Here is a 26,265-nt window from a genome sequence, read left to right on the forward strand (position 1 = left end):
GGGGGGGGAACCAAGCACCACAAAGCAAACCCTGAGCCAGATTTGCTACACCCAATATAGAATATCTTCATAGACATTTTTATAGCCACCCTGGCATAAAGATGGAGGAAGCTCTTGCTATGGCAACATAGTTGTATGTTGTATAAGGGATCTGATAAGGATGCTGTGTACTGATCTCCAGCTCTCTTTCCCAGGTAGATAGGATTGTACCATTGGATCCTTCTGCTTGCTACCCTGGAGGTTTTTTTAATAATTGACCATTAATGTATCAATGCGTTATCACTTAATGTAGACAAATTGAAGGTTGTTGCTAGCTATTAGATTCTGCAGCGATAGTTTTCCCTCCACGTAGTATCGTTACCTCAGCTTGCTCCGTTGGTTTTATGCTTCTGGCCTGCTGGCTTTCCTTGATTAAGGGGGAAGATGTATGGGGAGATATTGTAAGGTTAGTCACAACTTGCCTGCCTCTTCGGAGTTACTTTTGACTTGTGGGTTCATTCATCTCAGATGGGTTTACCTTACCCGTGTGGTTTACCTTAACATGAGCCGCACTGAGAAATGGCCCTCTCTCTGTGGTGGCTGGAGGAGTTTTAGAACATGCCCTTGGCAAGGGCAGAGCCTAGGGAAATAAATGTAGGCTGTGGGCTTTTCCCAAAACATAAAAGCTGCGTTTGTGGGTGGTTTCGGGGTGTTAAACATGTGGAAGGTGGTAAGTGTCCTGCATGAGACAGAGAAATTCTTAAACAAAACCAAGAAGAGGATCCAAACGGTGTTAGTGCAATAGCAAACGCAGGCCCTAGTCAAGGATGAGAGCACTATATAAACTCATGCCAGCTTCTTAACTCGTTGCCTCAGAACTCAATCAAAAGTAAATGCGGACAGCAGGAGATTTTGTACACTAACAAATGTAAACAGGAACCACGGGTGGAGGGGTACTTCATGTATGTTCCCGCTCTCCACCCCCCTGTTTTTTTAAAATTAGTATACCACCACCTCTGGAGCGGGGCAGAAGAGGGAACGGTCTGCAGTGCCTGCAGGAGCTCAGAGAGTTGGTTTTGAACTAAGCAGGAGCTGCAAGTCTGTGCTACTAAAGGAAGCTGTATTTTGCTTTCTTGAGCAGTAGGTTGACACACTCTCCTGCTGAGCTCGGTGTGGGCTGTAATCCAGCAGCCCTGGCACGCAGGAGTTACCATGTTTCTGAGAGTTCAAAATCAGCGGGAGCTGTGGCCAGCCTCTACAAATGTAATTGCTCTGGGCTCTCAAGTCCTGCTGAGTTCCCTGGTAGCCTGGCTTCTGAGTCCAGCTCTTGCTGATCTGGGAACCAGGTTCACATCTCTTTCTCTTGCTTCAAGCGCTGCCTGACACTATGTACAATTTCAGCTGTATCAAGCTGCTTCAACCCACCTGTTTTTGCAGCAATGGGTGGTAAGGAGTACGTAGGTGTGGCTTATGGCCCATTAGATAACTTCAGAGCTGGCAGCAAGCACAGAGATCAGTGTGGAAGAAGTTGTGGTGATGTTCATAATTGCTCATTTGTCTCCTTCAGCATCTTTGGGGGCGGTGAGAGTGGTAGCGGTGGAAGTCATTCACAGAAGGTAAGGAGGAGTAATCCAAGAATCAAAAATGTTACCACCTTTGCTAAGTAAGACCTAATGATGATGGTTAGACTACTAGTCCTCAGCTTTGACCAGGAAGGGTGTCGTTAAAAGTAGAGCAGCTTTAGTAGTATTTGAGAGATAGAAGGTGGGCTGGAGAGGATCCAAACTGGACTTGTCAAAAAAAGAAAAGTGACTGCCTGGAGTAAACATGGTGCAGTTTGAGAGCTAGGGATGAGAAGAACATGGGGGTGAATGCATTTCCCCTTCTCACCCTAGACATCCAAATGGTGATGCAGAGTCTCTGAGGAATTTAGAGATGCAAGAAGCTAATGCATGTTTATATTGCGAGAGGAAAGAGAAGAGCATACAAATGTGTACTGTCAAATGGCAAGGGATGGAAACTGCCACAAAATAGGGACATGGGGATAAAATCATAGAGACAGGTGGAGTGCTTAGAAGGGTTGGGAAGATCTTCTGTATGTGATGAGAGGAATTGCAGGAGGGGAAGGGAAAGTTGAAAGGATGGAGGAAGTAATGTCACTTTGTAATTTTCTTATAAGCAGCTGAGATTCTGCACAGAGAGAAATGGAGGCTGGAGGAGGGGAGGGTTTGAGGAATGAGTCAAAGGTGGTGACGAGGCAGCTGGGATTGCAGGCGTGGGTTTCAGTTAAGCTGGAGAAACACTTTGTCTTCTTTCAAACAATTGTTCGTATTAGCATTCAGGGTGTGGGCATGCATGCACCCATCCATGTGATGTCTCCTGGTGTGCTGCACACACAAGTTGAGGATCTGTCTTTTGGTTCATGACAGACCAACCCAGTCAGATCTCTCTGTCTTCCCTGAGGTACCATAGTAGAAGTAGAAGAGAAAAGTTGTGTAGTGGAGGGAGCTAGTCTGGTGACCGTTTTCATGAGAGTTGTCTCGCAATAGATGGTTGGAAAGGGAACTGGTATCAGGGGTGGGTCAGGCTCAAAATCTGGAGGGGAGCATGACTGGGGGAAGGAGGCAAACACCCAACACGTACACACACACACACACGTGCACACCCCCATATCCCCGTTGTGAAGACACTGAAAAGCGTGAAGGAAATCCAAAACCACTTTGACAGAGTGGAAGGGAAAGAAGACACAGCAAGAAGAGGGCTGAGGGCAGACAAATGACTAGCAGTGCTTATAGACTGGAAATCATAGCAAGATGGAATGAGAGAGAAAGGCTGATGGTAAACGCTAGAAGACATTAAGTTGTGGTGGGGAGGGAGTCAGTAACAGAAAGTTTAGAGAAAGAGCTTATAGGCCGCATAGAATGAACAGACTTGCAAAGATTTTGAAAGGTGAGGTGAGAAAACATGTCGCTAAGGACTTGATGGGGTTCTGTATGTGGAAGGCACAGAAGGGGTGCGAGGGGAGTGTGTTTCTATCTTTTCCTGGCCCAGCTTGGCCGCTGAGGTTCCACAGAAGACCCCTCGTTCACTAGGTACATGAATGTCTGCTGACACAGGAAACAGTGAAAGCTGAAGGCAAAGCCCTGCTGTAACTTTTCTGCTTGCAAAGAAACTAGCTGTAACTGGATGTCGGTCTCCCCACTCCTGTGATTTTAATGAGCTACTGCCTCACTTCTGCTGTTCCCCTGACTTGTGAGGCCTAATAAAATTGTCCTTTGGGACTGTAATTTTACACTGAGTCCTAGGACTGAGAGGCTGACCTGGAGTGCTCATCGTCTTCTAGGCTGTACCGCTGCTGATTCTTTGATCTGCTAGGATCTCTGGACCTCTGGCTCTGCTGCTGTGAGGATGAGATTTTGGAGCCTCTCACCACAGTTTCTTTTTAGTTTGTGACCCCTACCTCCAGTAAAGCATGGCCTGCTCCACATCTCAATTGTGTATAATCTAAAATCTAACCACAAACCAGTAAATTGTGATTGCCCTATTTTCATCGTCTGAATTTCCCTCCACTCTTGCTTATAAATGCTGTGTGGAATAGCTGTGGTGGTTATATTGTACAGCAGCTTCTTGGACAGGTCTGCTTAGTATCCTCTGGAAGTATTACGAGCTAATTCAAGCTGGATTAAGGTCAAGTCTGCCCTAAAAAGAAATAAAACCCATCTGAGGTATCCATCTGTTGTGTAGCGCAGGGCCTGCACGCTGAGTAGTTAGGATGTACTTCTGCTGCCTTGAGCTTAGGTCTTAGTTTTTCTGTGTGTGGCTTTGAGTTTGACTTTTAATACTCCTTAAAAATAATGGCATAAAGTGTTAGTCTCTTTTCATTTTGTAGTCGCTTTTGTAATTGCAGTGGGTTGGACCTGTCTGGTTTGAACTCAGCTGTGGCACTGATTTACAGAAGTCACTGCAAGGTTATGAACTTGGCTGAACTCCTTGAAGGAGTCCTGCTGCCCTCTGGGAGCTCTGACGCTGCGTCACTGTTCTGAATGTCGCATCGTTCCTTTCATGTTGTCACACAGTGGTCCATCAGGGTGTGGAGCAGCGTGCTTCATCAGTCCTGCTCCACGTACTCTGGGATCTGGGTCAGCCCTTGAGCCTGAATCTCTGCGTTGGCTCTGTGCGGAGATCCCTGCGGATTCATTCAGGTGCTGGAACCTGCTTTGTGCATTAAAGCTAGTGGCGATAAGGAACGAGTCTTGTTTCCATTGCTGTCATCTAGATCAGGCCAAACTGCCCTCAAAACTTCCTCCATCAGAAAGTATTCAAAACATTGCGAGAGCCAAGTACTTTATTTGCTGTAGGTTTTTTTTCTTTGTTCTTTTCCAGTTGGAACAATGTGGTCTCCCCATTGTGTTCCTCCAGCCTGGGCTTCCTCCTTTCCATCTCACCACGCTTTAAATTTGAACGGCCTTCCCATTAGTTAAACTATTGTTAGATTTTGTGTTTTCCCAGCTTGCTCGTTTTCTGCTTTTATGGTTGTCCCCCTGTTCACCACTTTACGCAGAAAACAGTGAGCCCGGCTGTTTACTTCCCAATTCCTGTCCTGCCTTCTCTTTTGCTCATCAGATTGGGGATATCTCATAAATTGTTCCCTTTAGCGATGGTTTTCCAGTTTTGTATACCTTATGCAAGGTTAGTGCCTGTTTTCTTTGCAGACACAGCGACTGTGCAGGACCCAACGGTCTGAAAAGAGGCTCTTAGTGAGTACAGCACACCCTTAAAATATATTTCGTAAATGCCACCTGTCGGCTCTTCATTTGCCCTAAGACACTTTGTTAGTTTATTATATGGAATTTATTTTAAGTTGTCAGGACCCGCATTCTTACTAATGGAGGTGCGTTTTTTCTCTGAGAGCATGTGACTTCGTCTTAACCTCCCTAGACGAGTACAGATTCAGAACAGACAAGTATTTCCTCACCAGACCTATCCTGCTCACAGGATATTATGACTGTGAAATGTAATCAACCATTGAGCGTGTTTAGCTTAGTGCTCTGTATTGTGGTGGTAGCTCAGTCCGTGTCACTAAGCTGACACAGCACTTTCATTGCAAGTTTGGATGCACAGGGCTTGTGCTGTAATACAGCAGTCCTAAATGTGTTTAAGGATAGGAAGAATTTTTGCAAGTCTTCCATTCACTGGCAAGTACAAGGCTTTGAATGTGTTTCTGTGCTTGGAGCTTTTATTAATACCGCGTACTGCTATTTCCACAATGAAAAGTGGCTCCGGTGTGGAAGCTTGGTGTTGTACTGATACACAGTTAAATCTCAGGAATTCAAACCCTTCTAGGGACCATACTGCTTCCTGGATTAGTGAAAGTTTGTATTATTGCAATGTGGTGGTTGATAAGGCATGCATGTGCTCTACAAAGATACTGCTGAGTTTTTTTTTCCACTGCAGATGAGTGTTTTGGCATAAGACACGAACATTTAAAGTTGTGCTAAGCACACATTCTTGCAGTAAAGAGCTGCAGAGGTGGTAGCAGGCATTTGGCTTGCTGAATTGTTTGGATTAAGAGGATTTCATGTAGTTAAAATGCACACTCACAATGAAAAAGGCTCTTCTGTGTAAAAGCAGTTTCACTCGTTATTTTTGCATCTACTCTGCATCCATCTGTTGACGTAGCTATATTGGTTAGATGGGAGTGCTGTTAAACACTATTTGAGCTTCTGCTCAGGAGAGGAATTACTTGGTGTCAACTGAAACTGTGGCCACACTAATTTATGAGCTATGGAGTTGATGATAAAGTATAACATGTGTGGAATACGGGCTGAAGTTGGCAAGTGTCTTGGCAGACAGTCCCTATAAGAAAATCTCAAGAAATTGCAGGAACTCGGAATGATCTAAAACTATATACAGCAGTTTTGGCAAGGCTGGATTAGTCTGATACTGCGTTAGCGTCTACGTTAGACGAGTGAACTGCAGTAGACCTCGTAGACAGTGTGGGTGGTGTGACAACTGTGGAGGACACAAGCATTAGCCTTCGGTGGTAAGGACATTCTGGTTAGGCAACAACAGCAAGCGTGTGATGGAATTTTTTGTTGCTGCAGTGGAAATATTCCTCTGAATCCAGACAAACTCTGCTAGACCAGAAAGTTAACTTCTTTAATGATTGTTGGAGGCAAAAGTGTCTTAATACCATAATGATTCAGTTTCTCCGTGCCTGTGTTACTGGCCAAGGCACTGCTAATGGAAAGGCCGGCTGTGGATGTGCCAGTGGGACCTTCGAACTTTTTCTTTGGTAAGAGAGCTGGCGCCGGGATGCAGGCAGGCAAATGACCCTTAAAAGTTGGCTATTTAGCTTTTTTGCTTTGTCATACAGCAGCAATGTTTGAGGACTCTTCCCAGCCTGAGTCACGTCGCGCAATGAGCTCAGATGGACGCTTGTGCCGGGAGGGCCATTTAAGCAGGAGAAGGGAAGTCTGGGAAGGCAAGTCCCTGTTCCTGGTATAGCTACTTGGGGAAGTTTGTCCTTGTGTTCTTCAGAAATGCGGCAAAGTGAGATGGGAGCTCTGGAGACTCGAGAGCTTAGAGTCTGGTGCCTGCTCACAGCTCCGTGGTGGAAGGCTGCCCCCTTTGTCTAGTCTCTGCAAGACTCTCCGTCCGAGGCAATTAGGATTAGCAGGCACATTTCATGCTCTGAAAAGTCAGAAAGGGAAAGAAGAAGGAGTTTTACAAAAAGAAATGCCTGCCAGGCACAGATTTCGCTCTGGTTTTGTGCAGAGAATAAACACAGATGTGAAGGTTAAAAAGCAGACTTCCACCAGCATTTAATGAAGGGCTTGGAAATGATGCAAGGGACGTAGTGACGGGAGAGAGCGGAGGCATTGCAAGGGGCAGAGTTGGCAGAGGAAGGAGCCTGAGCGACACAGAGCACAGGTTAGCTATTGAGACCTTCCTAGTTCACCTTCTCAGGGATTTTGTGAAACTTAAACTCTGGCAGGAGAGATGTGGCGTTTTGATCTGGAGAGTCGCCTACTGTTTCTGGAAGCTTAGAAGGGAGGAGGGCTGTGAACGTGCCCTCGTGCGTGGGTTCAAACAGGGGTGAGGGAAGAGAATACATGTTTCCTTAGAGACTGCAAAGTTCAGCTCTCTTCTGCCTTTTCATCTAGCAGTGTGTCCTGGCCTCATTTGCTCCCCCTCCCAGTTTAATTCTGGAAAACACTTTTCTCTTGCAGTGTCAGTTGCTTGGGAGATGATTTCAGATGTATTATGTTACTGATTTTTTAGTAGATTGATACGGACTTCCAGATGGAGAAGTGACTGTAACCCAGATTATTGTTTTTCCTCACACTGACAAGGTAAAGTTGTCTTTATCTCCCCAGTATTTTCCAATAAATAGGTTTCTGGCTTCCATGCCAGGGCAGTAGCTGATGGCTCTTATAGCTGATTCTGTAAGTATCAGAGGATTTTATGGTGTATGGAATAACAGAAATTAGGAAGAAAGCGTAAAGCCCTTTCTCCAACCCTTTACTCACTGTTTTTTGTTAGGGCTTCTTTATGCATACAGACAAAATCATCTAAAAGGCTGAAAATATGCAGAAAAGATCGAAACAAAACATTAGTTAAATAAAATGCAGATTGGAACGTATTTTTAGTGCTTGAATATTTGCCCTAAAAGGCTATACTGTAGGAAACATGTTTTACTGCTTGAATCATATGGTGGTATGAGGCATGCTTTTAACACATGCTGCTGTCACATGGAAATAAAGAAATGGTCTCAAAACAAGCAACAATGCCTGCAGAAACTTCCTTTAACAGCCCCAGCAGTCAGCTGATTAGAAGACTCCAGCCTTGACTCCCCTTCCCAGCAAGGGGCCCAAATGAGAAAAGAGAAAGCTTGTTTGCCCACCCACCTCTCAAACAACTTGTGAGCTGTTTCAGCCAACAGTAACAGATGTTTCTTTCTGTTTCCATAACCTTTTCCTGTCAAGCTCTTTTAATGATACAGCATCTGTATTTGCAGGAAGATTTCTCTTGACTGTCTAGCCTGATAACATTTATTTCCACCCGTGTGCTTCATGGAGCACCTCCATCTCTTTACATACCATTCCAGTGCTGTACCCAGTATCAGAATTCCAGGAGTCTCATAGTGGTCCCTAAACAAATGGGGGTTTTTTTTGCTGTTTAAAATGTGTATGCATGCGTGCCGTTACATAGTGTAAAGCAACCAGTATAGTGGAGCCTTTCCACAGAACTTCCCATCCACTGCAGCTAAAAGCATCATAAATGACAAATGAGAAAACAAACAGCTGAGCCTAAACAGTCCCTGTTTGTAAAGGTTTTCTTATAAAGAAGAAAATTGCACTTACGGGCTTCATTTGAGTTGTACAAATGTAAGAGCACCACTAAGACTTGCAGCTCTGCTTCTTTTGCAAGCAGGATTTGAGGCTTCAGTTCTCTGGTGAATTGTACTTACTGCCCTGCAAGAACGAGCTTTTAAACTATGCAAATGAAGTATACTCTGAAGCATAAGCTGAATAATTATTATCAGTAACAAGATACAAGTATTACTTTGTGTTCAGTTGCCAAAGTCAGGCTCTTGCTTGTCTCATTCATCTCTTCTCCTTTCCAGCAGTTGCTGAGCGGTTGTCTTGCTCTCCGCTCATCGCTAAGGTGAGGTGCGAGTAAGACACTCTGGTATGCCTACGGTTCAGATGGTATTTCTCTCTACCTTTTCTTTTTTTTGATGGCATGAGAGATTATGAATCTTACAGATGAAAAATAGCGTGCAAAAATTGTTTTAAATCCTGTCAGACTTTCATTGTGACACGGCTGTACTTGAGATGTTGATTGGCAGTGATTTAGGAGGTAGGAAGAAGGCATTCCTTCCAATTTATTTGGTTGGTTTTTCTTCTGTTCAGCAGTGCATCTCTGATATTGCATAGTTGCAGAAAGTTCTTGGCAGGTTGAATACTTAGACCATGATCTGTCACTAGCAGTAGCTGAGAGGGTTGATGTAGCTACAGCAAGGAAATGAAACTGCTTGTTCCTTAATGGTCACCCTGAGTAGGATGAGGACTTCCTAAACAGTGACATTTGCTTGCTCCAGTGTGTATATGCAAAGGCTGTGATAAGGTACCTTATTTGTCACCGAGGAGAGTACAGGGTTTTCCTTGTCTGAGAAGTTCTATGTCAATATTGCTGGCTCAACTCTTGCTGGTTCTGGAAACTCACCATGCTGTTTCATATCTGGTTTTCCAACTTCCGTGTGTGGCAGGGTGACATGAGCAGGGGCATCTCTATGGGGTGAACAACAACAGAGAAGTGGGAATTCTCTTTCTTAAGGAGAAAAATTATCAGCTTGCTTGGTGAAGTGCAAACAATTCAGACAAGAGGGGAATGCGTTTGAAAAGGACCTTAACCTCTTCTAATTTCCCGGAGGGAAACTGAAACTGGACCTTACCATCAAAGACAGATGCTTTCCAGATGCATTTCTGTATTAATTGTTATATGATCAGACAAAGGAAGATCTCTAACGTCAGGAAGGTAAGATGTCAAGGAGCCATCATGACTGTACTGGGGATGGACGCTTTGGGCAGGGCACGTGTTCATTTGTTGTTTGTGTTTCTTGCCAATAAATTGATTTCCTTTTGAAGTCTGAAACTTGTGGCTGGAAAATTCCCTTTCCTATATGATGCTTGCATTGTTCACAATGTCAGCGAAGCCCTTGGGCACTTGACTGAGCTCCTATTAGGACAGTCTTCACTACCTGCAGCTGAGGCCTGCTCAAATTCCCATAGCTGATAGCACTGTGGAACTCAGCATGCTAAGCATTGCCCCTTTTAAAAGGAAATTTTGCAATAGGAATGAGCATGAATGGGAAATTGCATTTCTTCTTATTTTGTACATCTGGGGTAAAGGAAAAATAATAGCCTTTTGAAGGGTTCAGGCTTCAGACAGTACAGAACTCTCTGGGGCTTTCTCAGTTAACATCGAGTCTAAGATCCCTTCAGTGCTTAGCATATGCCGAACTACCCTTAGTGATATTTTGTGCATCCATTCATGAAAATTGTTTTGCCCACTTCCTATTTACAGCTTGCTGGTACATCGAAAGCAAAATGAATCCTTGAAAACACCAGGTTGCTATGCATACTGTTTCTACAGCATTAGCACAGTTTTAGATAGTTAGCTCGGCCACTTCAAAGGCAGTGTCTTTGTGGTAGCCTGGAACACAGATTTGCTGGGATTTGTCAAATTCATATTCAGGATTTAATATATTTACTGTGATCAAAGGTAGTCCCCAAAACCAGGCTGGCCCAAAAAATACTTTAGGGTCGGAGATGTGCAAGAACCTGTTACATCTCCACTAGGCTTCGGAGATCAGTAGTCACATTTCAGCTGAATTCAAATTGCTTCAGAACTGGTTGAGAGAGTCTGGTGTATTCTTGCAGCAAAGAGCTTTATCCTTGGTTGGTCAAATAGATTTGTCCTGTGTTTTGGGCTTCCTGGAGCTTGGGTTGTAGTAAATCTAGAACGAGTAAATGTAAGCTTGGTTGGTCAAATAGATTTGTCCTGTATTTTGGGCTTCCTGGAGCTTGGATTGTAGTAAATCTAGAACGAGTAAATGTAAAACTCGTCAGCTGTGGTAGACCCTTTCTGCAAGTGTAGGATAACCTCAGTATCATTAGCTACAGTTACAAATGGGCTCATAAAGAGGTAATTACTTTTCAAAGGTAGTCATGCTTAAAGATGCAAGTACTGATCTAGGGGGAATTTTATACCAGGGCCTAATCACTGTCTCAAATTGAGTCACAAATTAGCTCAGGGACTTCTCCAGCTTCCTCAAGCTTATCTGTAAGCATCTTAATAAATTTTTCTCTTGCTATGAGGGCACCTGCCAGACACTAAAATTAAGAGTAAAGGATCTAGTCTAGAAAAAGAATTGAGCTCTGGTTTCTGTTAGATACATGGGAAAGAAATTCCCATAATATGTAGATGTTCCATGTTCTTGAAACTTGTACCCCAAAGCCTGTGTAGGTCTAGAGTATTAGCTCTTCCTCTGAGAGTCTGATAGTAGTAGTCTGGAAGTATCCTGCTCTTCACTGAAGGAGTGCTGGAGTGCCATGGAAAGTGGTTTTGCACCGCTTTTTCCCCTTTCAGTCTAAACTCAGAATTGGCTTGCACGGCTTGATTCATAAATGAGCAATAGCTGACTGGCAAAGGTTCATTTCTCCACATGCCAAGATGAGTTGGACCCTCTGAGGGGATTGAGACTGACGGATAAATATCTGTCACGTGTAGGTGGCCTATAAGACAAGATTCGAGGAATTTTTTTTTTTTAAGTCTTTGTTAAGACTCCCCCCCCGCCACTCTTTAAACTCTCTTGTCATGTGCTGAGTGGGGGTGGATGGAGATCGGGGCGGTGGGGGGAAAGGAGGAGCTGCTGAAAGCATTTATCTTCATTTCTGCCATCACCCAGTGTTTATTACGCAGTGATAGACAGACGCAGGAAAGCTGCCAATCAAACCTACGTTCACTGCATTTCAATTGGCCTTTGCTTTGGATTTCAGCATTTTGAAATCTACATCATCTCTGCAGTAAAAGGTCGTTCTGTTCGTGGGGATGACAAGCCTGAGACCCTCGGGTACCCACTGCAGTCACTTGTGATCCCATCAAACAGTGGAAGACCAGGAATCAGGACAGACTGTCAAGTGCTTGGTGAGAACTGCCGCTTGTAAGAGCTGATCTGCTGCTGCCCACATTTATGAAGCTGAAGTGTGTTGTTTGCCTCCAGGTTACACTAGAACTTAAGAGGCGACAGCACCTTCTTCTGCTCTCACCCAGGCTGAAACCCTGGCTGGGCAAAGTCAGCTGAGAATGAGTGTTCACGCTGCACGGTGAGCAAAAGCTCTGAGTGAGGATTTTGACTTCCTTAAGTTTTCCACCCCTGGTCTCAAATCTTCCCTATCAACCAATGGAAAAAGCGAACCACAAAGGTTAGGATAGCATAGTTGCGTACTGGGGGGTATTTTCCTCCCTAAATTGAATATCTGAAGTGTTTGCGTGCTTTTAATCTTTACTGTAGGACAATGCACGTGGGAGGCTTCTGGCAGGACTTGTGATACAAATGTTATTCCACTTTGTTATATGTAGCTAGATATAATTTAAAAATTACACTTCTCAATTACATAATTAGTGTAAGTAGAGGTAATGACTTAATAAAAACATGTAGATCATGGAATTTGCCATTAGTGTTAGGCACACTGGTTTGGAGCCTTTGAGAAGTGGACCAAATCCTTCTGAACATGCACCTTTCACTCTATGAACCTTGTTCCCTGGGTCCTAATCTTTTTGATAAAGGTATCTGTTACCTGAAGCCCTAGCATTAGTTGATAGCTTTTGCTGGCTCTGAAATTCGTGCAGGGCTGTCCTGTAGAAGGGGAGGTATTGCTTTTTTCCGTTGTTAGCTTTTCCGTGTAGGATGTGACTGCCTTTGGAGTGAAGGGGATGTGAGGTTTAAATGAACACCATAACTAACCTGAAGGTTCCAGGGTAAGAGAGGAGGAGACCAGAATCTTTACAGAAAAAAAATTCAAAAACATTTCTTGACAGCTTTTTTTATGGTCCATGTAGCAGTAGGTGCAACAGTTGTATGAGCCAGATGAACTTGCTGTTTGTGGAGCAGTTAGTGATGTTGCTAGGCTTCTGTGATGCAGAGGGAATGCACGATTACTCTCCTAGGTATGTTATTCTCCAGTTTATATATTACTTGCTCTGCCTGCAAAGGTGGTTCTCATTGCAGACCACTTGATGACTTTGTAATGTTCATCTGTAATAAGATCAGTATTCTGGAATTATGTGCCCTCAGTAGTACTTCTGTTGCCTGTCTTTGCGGAGTGTTTCCTTGCCTGACTCGGTCCTGTAAGGCAGTTGCTGCCTAGTTGGTGATGTTAGTTACCGTTTCCCTGCAGCAAGTCCCACTGCTTGAAATTTGTGCAGAAACTAGTTTTCTGTTCTCCACCTGGTGGCTGGAGGCAAGACAGCTGAAGAGCTCCCTTGTGTACCAAACCCGGGCTTGCAAAGAGGAGACTTTTAGAGATGAAGCAACATAAAATTTAATTGTCCTCCTTCCGCTTCTGGTTGCAAAATGTAATTTCATTAATGCATTGAATCTGCTTTCTCCAATTCAGAGGCGCCCTTTGTTTTGGGGAATATGGAGAACAAGGCCTTGGGCCTATGTAAGAGCAATGGAAATTCTCTTCTTAATTCTGCTCTCCCAGTGATATGCGCGCATCTGACAGAGGCAGATACAGAGACTGAGCAGATGCGCGGTGGAGGTTTGTTGATTGCTGGAGGCCTGGCACAGCTGAGTACACAGTGTAAAGCTGGCTGCTCAGAAGTCTTGCTCTTGGTGTATTTCTGAGCTTTCTCCAGAATCAAAAATCAGGACTCGAGACAGCTTATCGATGAAAAGAGTACTAGCAGCAGCCTCCTTGGTATCTTTCTCTTTATTTATCAGCACCGGTCTAGAATTTGCTTCCCTAGTTTGCCCTGCTCCCCCTTGTTCTTTACGTTGCAGAGAAAACATAAACCCTGGGGGGTTTTTTTTGTGTGTGTGTGTTCAGGCCTTTTTTTTTTTTTTTTTTTTTTTTTTTCCTTCTGTTCTTTTCAGTAAAAGCCTGAGTGTTCTGCTTTTCTTTTCAGTACAAGCCTGAGTGTTCTGCTGGGGTTTGATAAGAAAAGTAAAAATCCAGCCACCCTAGTCTCCTCATCTTCCTCCACACCACTTTCATTTACTAGCAGTTAGCAAGCTTTTAGCTCTCTGCACAGGCAGCTGGCCTGCTGTGTACTGGATACAGAGTTGTTAAAGTGATGCCTCTTCTCTGGCAGGAGAGTCCTGAGCCAGCCCTTCTGGGAGAGTGAAGCCACTGACTTTTCTGTGTGCTTCCCACTGGAGACAGTGTGGAGATGCTGAAATCCAGACTGCGTAGGCTCTGGAGGCTGTGTTTTTCCTCATTTGTGCTTGGGGATGATCTTGTTTTGCTCTCCCTTATCAAATTCTATTACCTTGAGTTTCTCTGGGTGCCAGCATGTGTGTGTAGTACAAGGGCTGCATGTATATGAAGGCCTTAGAGACTGCAAATAGCATGAGATTTTTGACTCTAGTACTATTATGGGAGAACTGTTTCTTCTCCGCACTTGTCTCCCTAGGGATTGCATTTCATGTCTCTGAGCTTTCTCAAATGTATGCTGACTCGAGTTACCAGTGGCAGTTCCTTTCTGCCTGGAAAATTATGTTCTTTTTGCTAGTTCCCGAAGTATTCTGCTTAGCTTTGGGCTGTTGCCCAAATCTTTGGGTGGTTAGCAAGGGTCATGGCGTTTGCCTGGAGCCAGGGTAGCCCCTGCCTGCTCTAGGTTGGGCCACCCAGAGCAGAAAAGGGCCAGCTTTTGTAGGTCCTCCGTGCTAATATTTTGTTACAATCGTGACTGTGTGGCAAATATTGTAGGCATCCTGTATCTTCGGAGTGCAGCTTACAGTAGTAAGAGGGATTACATCCACAAATGTGTGTGATTTGCCAGGGCAACACTTTTCCTTAGTATGTATTCTGGTCTGCCTTCATAGCTGTACTAGAAAATTTTGGGTCTGTGAAAACACAGCTTCACTAGCACCAATAAGTAGAATGCATTTGCACCAAATGAATTGATTAGGATTTCTGTCTTGTGAGTCTGGGCAAGTTTTATCTCTCATCAACTTTCTTTTCTTTCAGAAATGTGTTGCAGGGAGATGCTTTCCTATTAATTTCCTGTGCTCTTATTTAGGAGGTGTTGCTATTTCTGTAAATACGGTTTCTTTAAGAATCTAGAGTTTTGTGTAAAGGTTTTGAAAGGTTTTCTATGGTTTTATCTCCCCAGCTCTTTTCTGGATAATCTTCTGGAGGTTAAATTGCTAATTATTTCCTCCTTTTCTGTAGGTGCTGTGATTGGGGATGGACAGTCAGCTGTGGCCAGCAACATTGCCAACACCACCTACCGGCTCCAGTGGTGGGACTTCACTAAATTTGATCTGCCTGAAATCAGCAATGGTAAGCTGGAAAGGACACCAGGACTTTCTTTTATGTCTATACCAACCAGAGCTACCATAAGCTCTAGGATCTTCCCAAAGGCAGCTGTATGTTGCAGGCCTTGGATGACTTGATTGTTTTGTTGCATTGGGAACTGTAAAATGCTTAGCCTTTTGAGAAAATCGACTAAAAGCATGCAAAGCTGTTCCTGCTCTGTCTAGCTTATGTATTCTTGCTATCAGCAAATCTATGCATAAATGGGGCTTTTTATGAGCATTCTCATGGGAATATACAATCCTCTTAGAATAATTCTGTATCCAATCTCCTCATTCTTTTACGAACAAGTTTCTAGAAGGATGTTGTCTTTTACCTTTACGTTAGAACCTGCTAATAAATTGGGTCTGAATTCTCCAAGTTATTGACATTAGTGTGGGTTAAAGTGCTGCAGTACATTCTGGGAATCGGGGCCCTGGTCTGTTGCTTACCACAGTGTTACAAGCCAGGGGAAGTAGATGTAGCTTCTAGTCATTTGCAAAAGCAGTGATTTGTCCCATATCTCAGGTGAAAGCTGCTTCTGGGTCAAGAATATGAGCAATATTGCTGGTTCTATTTATTTATTTATTTATTCTCTCCTTCCCTTTGTGAAAATTAGACCATAGTTTTACATATGTTCTATGGCATAAGCTAGCTCTCGCACTGGAATAGACTTCCTTATGCAGGCACAAGAATATTTGATGTTTGTGGTCAGCTGATAAAGGAATGACTTTTTTGGGGCTAAAACGAACTTGACTAGAAAGGCTAGAATAGTATCCTGATATAGCTTGCTGTACAGCTGCAGAAATATTTGTGGCAGCCTGGGATGAAGATAGGAGGTAGATACTCATGAATGTTTCTTTGTACAGTGATTTTTACCTTAGGCCATCTCTGTGAAATTCATTGCTTCATTCTCAGCAAAACCAGATTGGGTTCTGCTTTAAGGGACTGACTTCTTTTCAGGGAGAACAGGGATTCTGTTTTCAGAAAGACTTCTGCTTTCACAGGTAGCCACTGAAATGAATTAAGAAAAAGTTTCTTCCAGTCCCAGCCCTGTCTGTTCTGCAATTCTAGAAATTACATACCTGACGAGAGGTCTCTGTGGGGTACTGTCCTGTTGCTTAAAGAACCCACAAAAGGAGCACATGTAGTGACACCATAGCAGCAGAGATGTGGGAACTGAAATCATAGAATCACAGAATGGTTTGGGTTGGAAGGGACCTTTAAAGATCATCTAGTCTACCCCCCTCTGCCATGGGCAGGGACATCTTTCAATAGGTCAGGTTGCTCAAAGCTCCCTCCAATCTGACCTTGAACACTTCCAATTATGAGGGATCCACAACTTCTCTGGGCAACCTGTATGGGGCCATTTACCTCCCTGTCTCTGGGAAATCGGAGGAGCTGGGGGAAAGCCACCGGTAGCCCATCCCATTACAAAAAGCTTTCTTACTGTGTTGTTCCTAGAGATAAAGTGTCCGGTGTTTCTGTCTCATCTCCTTCCTTCACATTGTATAGAATATTGTGGTGTGATGTTTATAGCCTGGTGGGGAATAAAAGCCTTGCTTCTAGGCAGTAGCCCTTGACAGTGAAAAGGGGGAAGATGCTTTATATTTTGTCCTGGAGAACCATTCTGTCTCTTGAGAAGGAGCACACAGCGTCCTCTTGAAAGTAGAATACTGTGTTGAACTTGTGTGCCAGTGCATTGACGTGTCTTGTTAAGTGCCAAACTTTGTAGTACTAGTGTAAGATTGTAGGCTGAGGATCAGTGCTCAAGGCGAAGTTTTGCCAGGCAGTGGCAATACTTTCCGTGGTCCAGCCAGACTCTGGAACAGAATAAAGATGAAGTCAGAGGGGGAAGCATCCTGCTGCTGACTTAAATTCTTTGGGACTTCTCTTCAAGCTTGTAAAGTATTTGAAGAGTGCTACAGCTGCTAATAGCTTTTTTTTTTTTTGGTCTCATCTGGCTGCTGAGGAGAAGGCTGCTGATTTAAAAAAAAAAAAAAAGAAAAAAAAAAAGTGTAAGATGTTTGTTTATAATTTATGGAATCCCATAGAAAATAGAACCATCTGCTTCTCAAGACATCAGTATTTCAATCTTCTCCCTCTCCCCTGCCAGGACACTTCCATTCTGAAATAGCTTCCAATTAGCTGGAAATTGGGCTACAGTTTCTGTTGTAATTGTGCCCTTCTTGCAGGCAGGGTTCCTGCTACAAGCCCATCCCCATCCCTTCTGACTCCCCACTTTGTGCTTCGTAGCACTTGGCTTGTCCATCTTTATTACCATTTGGAAATGTTCGGTTTTACTCTGCTGCTTCTTTTTTGTATGCTGAGCCCAACTCTGGCATTTCTAGGTTGTTAGCCGTATCTCCCTCTGCCAAGGTCTAGTAGGGATGTATGAAGATGTAGCAGCTGTGCTCATCCTACAACAGGTATTTGCCAAGCTTGACTAGGCACAGAACAAAGGCAAGCTGCGAGTTTGCCGAGGTGCACAAATTTGTAGAGATACTGTGAAGCTAAATGTGTAACAGTGGAGTGGTGGGTTGGAGGAGTCTTTTCTGACTCTTCACGAGCTTGGAAATAAACTGTTTTCCCAGTAAAACCTGTGACCTCAATAGCTCCTTTTTTTTCCATGGTTTCCTATAAATCAGAGGTGGTCATGTGAGAGAGTCTGCTTACGCAGAGGGGGCTATTGCACTTCCTGGGACTGACTTGAGCCACAAGTGGTTTGGGAGTTCAGGCAGATGAAATGATGCAGCTGAAGTTTGGGACTGCCTGCCAGCTCCACTCTCCATCAAAGAAAGGACTCTGTGGCCAACCTCCATCTCCGAGCAGCTCTTCTTCCTGTTACAATTAAACAAAGAAAAGATAGTTTGGAAATAGGATGTTTTCCACTGGAACGGATGCATCTGAGCAAGCGACAGCAGCCTGATTAGCCCAGTCCTGCGATCTCAGCGGCTGGGCCCCGGCACCCTTCGGAGCCCTGGGCGCAGGACTCTGCTCCGCAGCAGCGACCTCGCTAACGCTCGGTCCAGCAGACGCACGAAAGAGGACTCTGACGGTCTTGGGGAAGTGGCTCTGCAGGGACTTGTGGGATTTGAGTCTCTGCCCTGTCTTTCTCTATTAATTGCAAAATGGAAAAAGATGGCTTCAGATTTCTTCCCTCCTGTTGCCAGTTTTGCTTTTAATAACTCTGAAATGAACATGACCCGGTCTTAAACTGTAATTGTCAGTCGTATCAGCTTTGGGGTGGGGAATTTATTTGGCAGCAGAGACGATGCTATCTCTGGCATTTATTTAACATTCTTCAAGTAAGTGTTGCAGATCCTTAAAATTTCCCACAGCTAACCAGGTAAGTATTGAATCGGTGAACAGTGTAGAATATAGCCTTTCCACAGATAAAATATTGGAAGGTTTTGTCTCTCGTTTCTATCTTTCGAATATAGTTTCTCTCATGCTACTCGCTGCTCGTTATTTCATTTTCTAGCCATTGTGGCTGAACTGGTCTAGTTCTTCCACATTTAGTCACGCATCAGGAATTTGTCCTGTTCTGACACTGGCTGGGACTTGAGGAAGGTGATTTGATCAATACTTACTGATCCACAGTGGGATGCAGAAGAACTTAAAAGAAAAAAAGGAAGAAATAAAAGCATGCTAAACAACATATAAATAGGAGCAGCTTTTAAGAAGGTGTCATCCTTAAGGGTGGCTAGGAGTGGATGGTGCAACCAGCACTATCTTCCTTTGGCAAACAGTGCTGTTGCTGCCGGTGTTCCAGGCCTTCCCCAGCATCAAGCGTAATTGTGTTGTAGGTGTAAGCACTCCAAGTTGGCACAACAGCTTGATTAATTTGTTCTCTGATGTTTCTTTTGATCTGTTCTGTCAGCTCGGTGGATGCATTAACAACAAAAGAAAACAAGAGATGAAAGGGCAGCCTTGTTGTAAATGGTTTTCCAAAAATAGCAATTTTTTTCCCTAACAATCTTCTGTATTGGCTTCATTTTTATAGATCAGGCCTCAGGCTCAAAGAAGTCAAATATCCTGTGGCTTTGTCAAATGCATGGGTATCTTCATCCTCCCCAGTCTTGGGAATCTCTTAGATGCTGTTCCTTAAAACGAAACCTTGCTGAGATCTCCATCTCTCACAGCTAGACTTTTTTTGGTAGCATAGTAGGCTCCCTTGGTTCTAGGCATAAGTGCTACTTGAGTCCCTCATCCTTTGTAAATGAGGGAAGAGCAAAGAACCATAATGCCAGCGTGAATCAGATCTTGAAAGACTGAAATAAAAGGCACTCTTTCTTGTTCAGCACAACTTGCATCTGTGATCTTTTATGTTCCAGGCACACATCAAGGGGGAAAGATAGTTCACTTCTGGCAGGGGAGTTCACAATCTGTTTTGCTAAGAGGCATTCACCATATGCAACAAACTTTAAAAAGAACAAGACGCGCAGTCATGTTGGCCATCATTGCGGACTGCTCACCAAAAACCTCTGTGCTGTGCTGAAGGAGGGGCGGGTGGGGGAAAAAAAAAAAAGGAAAAACCGTGTAGCTATATGATAAAGAGACTCTTGGTGACTGGTGATCCAAACCCAACATTGTTTTAAAAAGACATATAGTAAATGCTAGATGAAGAAGAGGATTAGAGACCTGGAAAGGAAAAAAATACCCATGGAACTCGGAGGACATGTGCAAGACATGGCAATGTCCCTGAATCTGTAAATGGTACAGAAGAAATACAAGCATTTCTTACGTTACAGAAATAAAGATGTGGGATTCTTTTCTTATGAATGTCCAAGATTGCATTAGATTGAAAAAACCCCAAACTTTAAAAGCTGAGAAGAGACATGGACTCTATAGACTGTGATTTTCAATAGTTATAGGAACAAGGAAGAAACATCACCTGTGCCCAGAGAAATCACTATCTGTCCCCTCTAAAACTTTTTGCACCTCTGAAAAGCACCAGGAGTTCATCAGTACAGAAGGGTCCCTGGGCTAAATGACACCCATACCTTTGGTCTGATGAAGCAAGTATACAATCTTGCTACTTCCAATACTGAGCATCAAATGACAATAGTTAACGTTGTAGAGAAACCCTCATGGAAACTTCATCCTGAGACCAGAGATGCAGGACAAAAACTTAGATATCTAGCAGAATAGGAATGAGAGAGAACAGTTCTTAGACCCCAAAGAAAGGGACTGAACTGTATTTTCTCTTCTAATAATCAAAGTTTTTTGCGCAGGTGGTGGTGGGGGCATTTCATAGTTGTATCTCTGGCAATGCTCTCCATGTGTAATGTGTAGTTTTGCTCTGTTGCTGGTCTTCTTGCTTGGCTCTCTTTTAAGTAGTTAACTCAGGTTTGGCTGGGAGAGTCCTAATATTCACCTGTACAGTAAGTTCCCATTCCTCCCCCCTCCTTTTTTTTCCCTTCCTTCAATTTTTTAGATCACTGCTGATTAGATTACAACTAGAAAGGAATTGGTGAGAAAGGAACACCCTTAGCCACCGAGTCTAGCTCCCTGCTGTCTTAGGCAAGCGCATCCTATAGTTCCTCTTAGTCTGTCTTAAAATTGGTTAAATTCTTTGCCCCTTTCACTTCTGTTGAAAGACTGTTCTAGAATCTTGCTATTCTGGCAGAAATCTTCTAATTTCCAAACTTAATGGCTGCTTTTACCCACTTACTCACCTGTCAACATTATTTGTGAAGAGAACTGATGTTTTTCTGGTACTTACTTTCTGGTATTTTTTGTAAATACAATCCCATTTCCTCGCAATCTTTTTTTTTTCTTTTTTTTTTAAAAAAACCATAAAATACATGTTTCATTTTCCCCAGTCATACTCATAGCTCTTTGCTGGACTTGTTACCGTTTAGGATTTAATCTTTCTTGAACATGGCTGACCAAAACTCTGCCCAGTATCCTGCATGTGGTCTCAGCACAAAGTTGTATATTAGCACTGGCATTTCTGTTGCAAGTGTGCTCCCTAGGGCAGTTTAGGATTGCCACCTCTTTCACTGTTATGCCGGCTGGATGGCTTAGTCTTTGCTTGATCACCAAAGTTGATTCTCTCTTGTTTCCAACTGAGAAGCTCCTAGGTAAAGCAGAAATTTATAAATGTTAACAGGCTCTAGAATTCTTTCATTTCACTTCTGTTATGTCTCTGTGTACTTCAGTTCACTGTGTGGTCTGATCGTGCTCTGTTAATGAAATTACCTAACTTTATCAACAGAGTTCATCAACCAGCTCCACTGTGTGCCTAGCTCATTGATAAAGCTAATAAATAGGACTGGTTTTGAAATGAGTCACTGAAGAACTCTGCAGGAATCCTCCCAGTTTGATGGGGATTACAATAGTGCAACCTGTTGTCGTGTATCCTTTAGCTAGTTCACAGCATATCCTGCAGTTCTTGTGTTGATGCCCATCTTCTCTTGTGATGACATAATGAGGACTCGAGTGAAGCCTAGATTTAAAAAAAAGGGCAAATTTTAATTCTACCTTTTTTAAAATTAGGTAGTAGAGTCTTTAATCTTTATTCTGTTGTCTTTCTGTTCAACTAGCTTCAGACTAAGCACTCGGGAATTTTGTCATCTTTTGGACCGTCTGTTCTTTGAAGGGCCGTGTGTATCTTAGATTCTGTTATTACAGCACTGACAGTGACTACCATTATTTACCTTTTTTCTGTTCAGCACCTTTCTGTTTATTTTAGGCTGAAAATTACTGGTTTTAGCAGCTTCGAGACTGAAAAAAATGATTGCATAAATTTAGAGTACAGGTATAGGTGGTTTGGTACAGAATGTAATTACATAGTCCACTTTTTATCCTCATTGTCTTTTTCATCGGAGTTTCTTAAATGGAACAGTAGAAGTTGATACTCAACCAGGTAGGAAAGCAGTTCAGGAAAAATGTCTTTGAGACCAGAAGAACTGAAGACGAGGTTCAGCGAGCACTTTAAATCAGCAGTGCTGGAAGAAGGAGCGGTCCTGTCTGCTTCCCTGTGATGACTTCTTTTTCTGCTGCTGCATCTATGTGGCCATGTGATGTGCCAGGTTGGGAAACTGTTCTGGCTAAAAAGTGACCTAGACAACAGTCTGTAATTTCTCAGCCATATCAGTTCCCTGATGTAGCTTACTTTCCACGGAAGTGTTGGAAACAAAGGGCAGGGATTATTTCTTCTGGCAGCAGCGCCAGTTTGTTAAAGCATTGAGTTACAGCCTTAATTTGATTTGGAAGTTCAGACTTTCAGAAGTATGCACAAAGCATTCTTGGCACTGTTCTTTTGTTAAACTAATAAGGAATCTGGCCCAAGAGGTGCCTTCATAAACTCATCTGCAATTTTAGCTGAACAAATCAAAGCCACTTCTAGGCTGGGCATGGTCTGAAAGTTTAGAAGAGAATTCCTGGACTGTAGAAGTTGACATAGTGCTCCACGTGATGCTATAGCTTCAAGCATGTGAGACAGGGTGTTCAGTCTTCTCACATGCAATGCTTCTATATTGCAAATGTGGGCTTTATTTCTATTTTTTTATGTTTCTATCCCCTTGAGGTTGAAAATACTAGAATCTGAAATTCCCCCATCCCCAAAATAGTGTATGCGGTTTCAGCTCCAAACCTCCTGGAATAATTGCAGCAGTTTTAGTGAAACACTGGAGCACATTTAGGTTAGGCTGAGGGAGCGAACATAACTTGTCTTATGAAGCCACCATTGAGCTGTTGGCGATGACGATGCTAAAAGGCCTTGGAACGTCACTGTACTAGGAATGGTGCAAGTGCATAGTAAGATTCAGTAGCCCAAAGAGTTTATGGGCTTATGGGCTGCGTGTGCAAGGCATGGAGGGGAAAAGATTTGTACGAGGTCACCCAGCAACTCACCAGTAGAGATTAAAGTAAAACTTAGATTTTCTGAATTGCTGCTCACTACCCTGTCTGTTAAACAGATACTTCACCGATTGCATGAATGTCTCAAATACTGGAGTAATTAAGTGGAGGACTGGCTGGAGAAGTCTGCCCTTTCTCACTTGCTTTATCCAAGACTGATGTAAAAATCAGCTGTCAGAAATGAATGTCTGTATCTGCAGGGAGGAATTTTTCTCTCATCTCCTGTTTATTGGAGATAAGGGCAGCTGGAACTAGGGGTTCCACAAGAGAAGGGGAAATGAATTAAGGTGTACTGTTTCCAATGATACCACTGCTGGAGTTTGTCAGTGTCATGATTTGGGACTTGTTTAAACTGTGCTGTCCTTTACAAAGGATGGTGTTATGCTCAACAAAGGAGGGGTTTGATAAAGTGCACTTGCCACTATTTCTTGGCTGAAGGCTGCAGGAGGTGAGTAGATTTCATTCCCTGGGCTCATTGCAGTGTCTTATCTCTGTTTTAGAGCAAGTTTTACATTAATCAGGGCATTAACATTTCATAAACTTTTGGAGGAAGCTAAATGTCTTGATTGTCTTTTGCATGTACTGTCCGGTCTCCAATGTTAGGTTTAAATCTTGCTTTATTCTCTGTTGAATGTGAGCGCTTCAATCACTGTTCCTTTCTTTCTTCTTTGCAGCCTCTGTGAACGTGCTTGTTCAAAACTGCAAGATTTACAATGATGCTAGCTGCGATATCTCTGCCGATGGACAGCTGCTGGCAGCCTTCATTCCGAGCAGTCAAAGAGGCTTCCCTGATGAGGGAATACTGGCTGTGTATTCTCTGGCACCCCACAACTTGGGCGAGATGCTTTACACAAAGCGATTTGGTAAGCATGCAGCAAGAAGTCAGGGTGAGTGGGAGTGTGTGTGTGAGAAGTTACCTCAGAACTCAGCCTTCAGTGAGAAATGCAGTAGTCTGAACATCGGTGATCGTAGTAACAGGAAATATTTTATTGACCTTCCAACCAGCCACAAATATAGTACTGCTGGGGAGAAGCTTGTGGTATGGTCTGGACATGTAAGATGCTGGTATGGGGGTGCTGCTAAGGGATAGTGTTTTGTTCCTTAAAGAACTTCATTGTCATAGTGGGAGGACATTGGCTGCAAGGAAACATCTCACAAAATTTGTTCTTGTGCAGGTCTCCTTATTCTTCTCTACCCCTTATAAGGATGAGCTTTAGTATGTCGTACATTATGGGAATGCTGAAAGGGAACGAAGAAGCTGTGAGGATCAGGCATGGGGAGGGATGTCAACCTGTGAGAGAAATAACTCCTCTTCTCTTTATAGGCCCTAATGCCATTTCTGTGAGCCTGTCTCCAATGGGCAGATACGTAATGGTGGGACTGGCTTCCCGACGTATCCTGTTGCACCCTTCCACAGAACACATGGTTGCTCAAGTCTTCAGGCTGCAACAGCCCCACGGTGGAGAAACCTCTATGAGGGTGAGTGCATGTGTAATTCTGTTTCTGTGTGTTTTCATCAGTGATTTTGTGTCATTTTGGCTCTAGCATAGTAGGTGGTTGCTGTGTAGCAAAGAGGTAGCATGCTCCAGGCCTACTTGAATAATAAACATGTGTAGGAATTTATTACAGAGGTATGCAAACATGGAGGAGAACATAAGTATAACAGAATTGTGAAACTTTACTCTGGTTTCAAATATGATGACAAATACATTCAGTGTTGTGTGTGGTGACCTAAGTCTAGATATCACTCATAGTACTTAGTAGGTCTTTTGTACTTCTTAGGGTAATATGCATATTGCTTGTGGTACTGCAGTTGGCTTTGCTGAGGGAGTTTTTCAGCTGAGGGTTCAGGATCGTTTCCTAACATTCCTAAAAGCAGCTACCCTCTAGGAGAGGGGCCACCAGTGGTTTCAGGAAGGGTAGGAGCCAGGCTTCACATCATACTCACAGACTGAAGGTGAGGCTTACCATACTTTTGTCAAACAGGCTTTTGTTGGCTATTTATTAATGAGCTTTCTATATATATGTAGGCCTATTTTGGCAATGGAATTATCTTTCTGTACTACTTCTTTGTGGGAGAACTGAACTGTGACCCATGCTGACTCATTTAGTATGCAAGGAAAAACCTTCATCTTTTTGCAAACTGGTGAATAGAGTTAAGAGAACATGTGTGTCTTGCTTTGTTCATTAGCGGAGCACAACAGCTATTCAGTGGTAGTTTGGAATGTTAAAAGCCGTATTCAGTTGATAATGCACAAAGACAGTTGAGCAGGCAAAACTAGGTAATTTCTAAAGCTGAAATTTGGGCTGGATTCAAGCTTTAGGCCATGTATTCAGGTGGCTTCTGTTGCAGGAGATGAAAAATAGCTATTCAAACCTTTTCACTTTGGGGGATAATTTGATCATAGTGGAATTCATTCCATTTCCTCTGTCTATATCTGGCCCCCCCCGCCGCCCCCCCCTTTTTTTAAATTTTGCTTTTTTGAAAGGCCCCTCTGATTATTATTACTTTTGGTAGAGCTTTCCCAGTGTACAGGGGTCGCACTGAGCTATTCATCTAGTGGCCCAGCACTGGGGAGAGACTTGTCTCTGGGAGAAACTGCTTGATTCACCTTCAGACTCTCTAAGTTGCTCTCCAGACTGCTCATGATTCAGAGAGGGTCATCTCAGCTGCATCATTACATGAGCTGCTTTATCAGCTGATATAAAACTCTTGTTTGTCGTTGTCATCTGCTCCATGTTATAATGCAAGGAAAAATCAGTGATGAGGATATTCTTTGGTGCACCAATCAGCACTTCTTCAGCCCCGGTTCCGAGCTAGCATTCTGGTATCAGCCTCTTAAGGTAAGAGGCAGAAATAAAAGAGTATTTATGAGAAAAGCACAATTTGGTTAGCAGGTGTGGTTGGTGAAAGCTGTGTGGATATGATAAGATCACTAATTACATGGATTCAGTATCCTGTTAGATCCTTTTAAAAGTCTAGTTTGCCTTGGTACTGTTTCTTTTTTAAGTTATTTTAAGATCCTAGTGAAATACATAGTTTTTACTGCCAGATACGGGAGTATCCCTTCCCACAGTCTTTTTACCATATCATAGTAAGTTAAGATCGAGAAGTCCTATTAGCTAAAATCATGTCTCTTCCCATAAAGAGCTATGGTAGAATTCTTTCCTCTCATCCATTCTTCACGTTTGCTCTAAACTCCAGTTGCTATGGCTTCTATCTAGCCCTTCCTTTTGGAGACGTTTTTTTGTAGCCAGCTAAATCAGTAAGCTGCTGTCTAAATCTTCAATTTATATTTCTTCATCTCCATTTCAAACATATCTT

General features: G+C 43.2%; 1 protein-coding gene across 1 annotated transcript in view; it reads left to right on the forward strand.

The window, feature by feature from the left end:
* Window positions 1-11,546: 11,546 nt before the first annotated feature.
* Window positions 11,547-26,265, forward strand: part of LOC104083038 (activating molecule in BECN1-regulated autophagy protein 1-like) — a gene marked incomplete at its 5' end in the record, with an annotated part of 54,148 nt that continues 39,429 nt past the window's right edge. The window contains 4 exons of the mRNA XM_009586390.1: window positions 11,547-11,694; window positions 14,949-15,059; window positions 23,615-23,803; window positions 24,265-24,419. Coding sequence (XP_009584685.1) covers window positions 11,547-11,694; window positions 14,949-15,059; window positions 23,615-23,803; window positions 24,265-24,419 — 603 coding nt within the window. The remainder of the gene's footprint in view (window positions 11,695-14,948; window positions 15,060-23,614; window positions 23,804-24,264; window positions 24,420-26,265) is intronic.

Source organism: Fulmarus glacialis, unplaced genomic scaffold (assembly GCF_000690835.1).
Source record: "Fulmarus glacialis isolate BGI_N327 unplaced genomic scaffold, ASM69083v1 scaffold4751, whole genome shotgun sequence".
NCBI classification, from domain to species: domain Eukaryota; kingdom Metazoa; phylum Chordata; class Aves; order Procellariiformes; family Procellariidae; genus Fulmarus; species Fulmarus glacialis.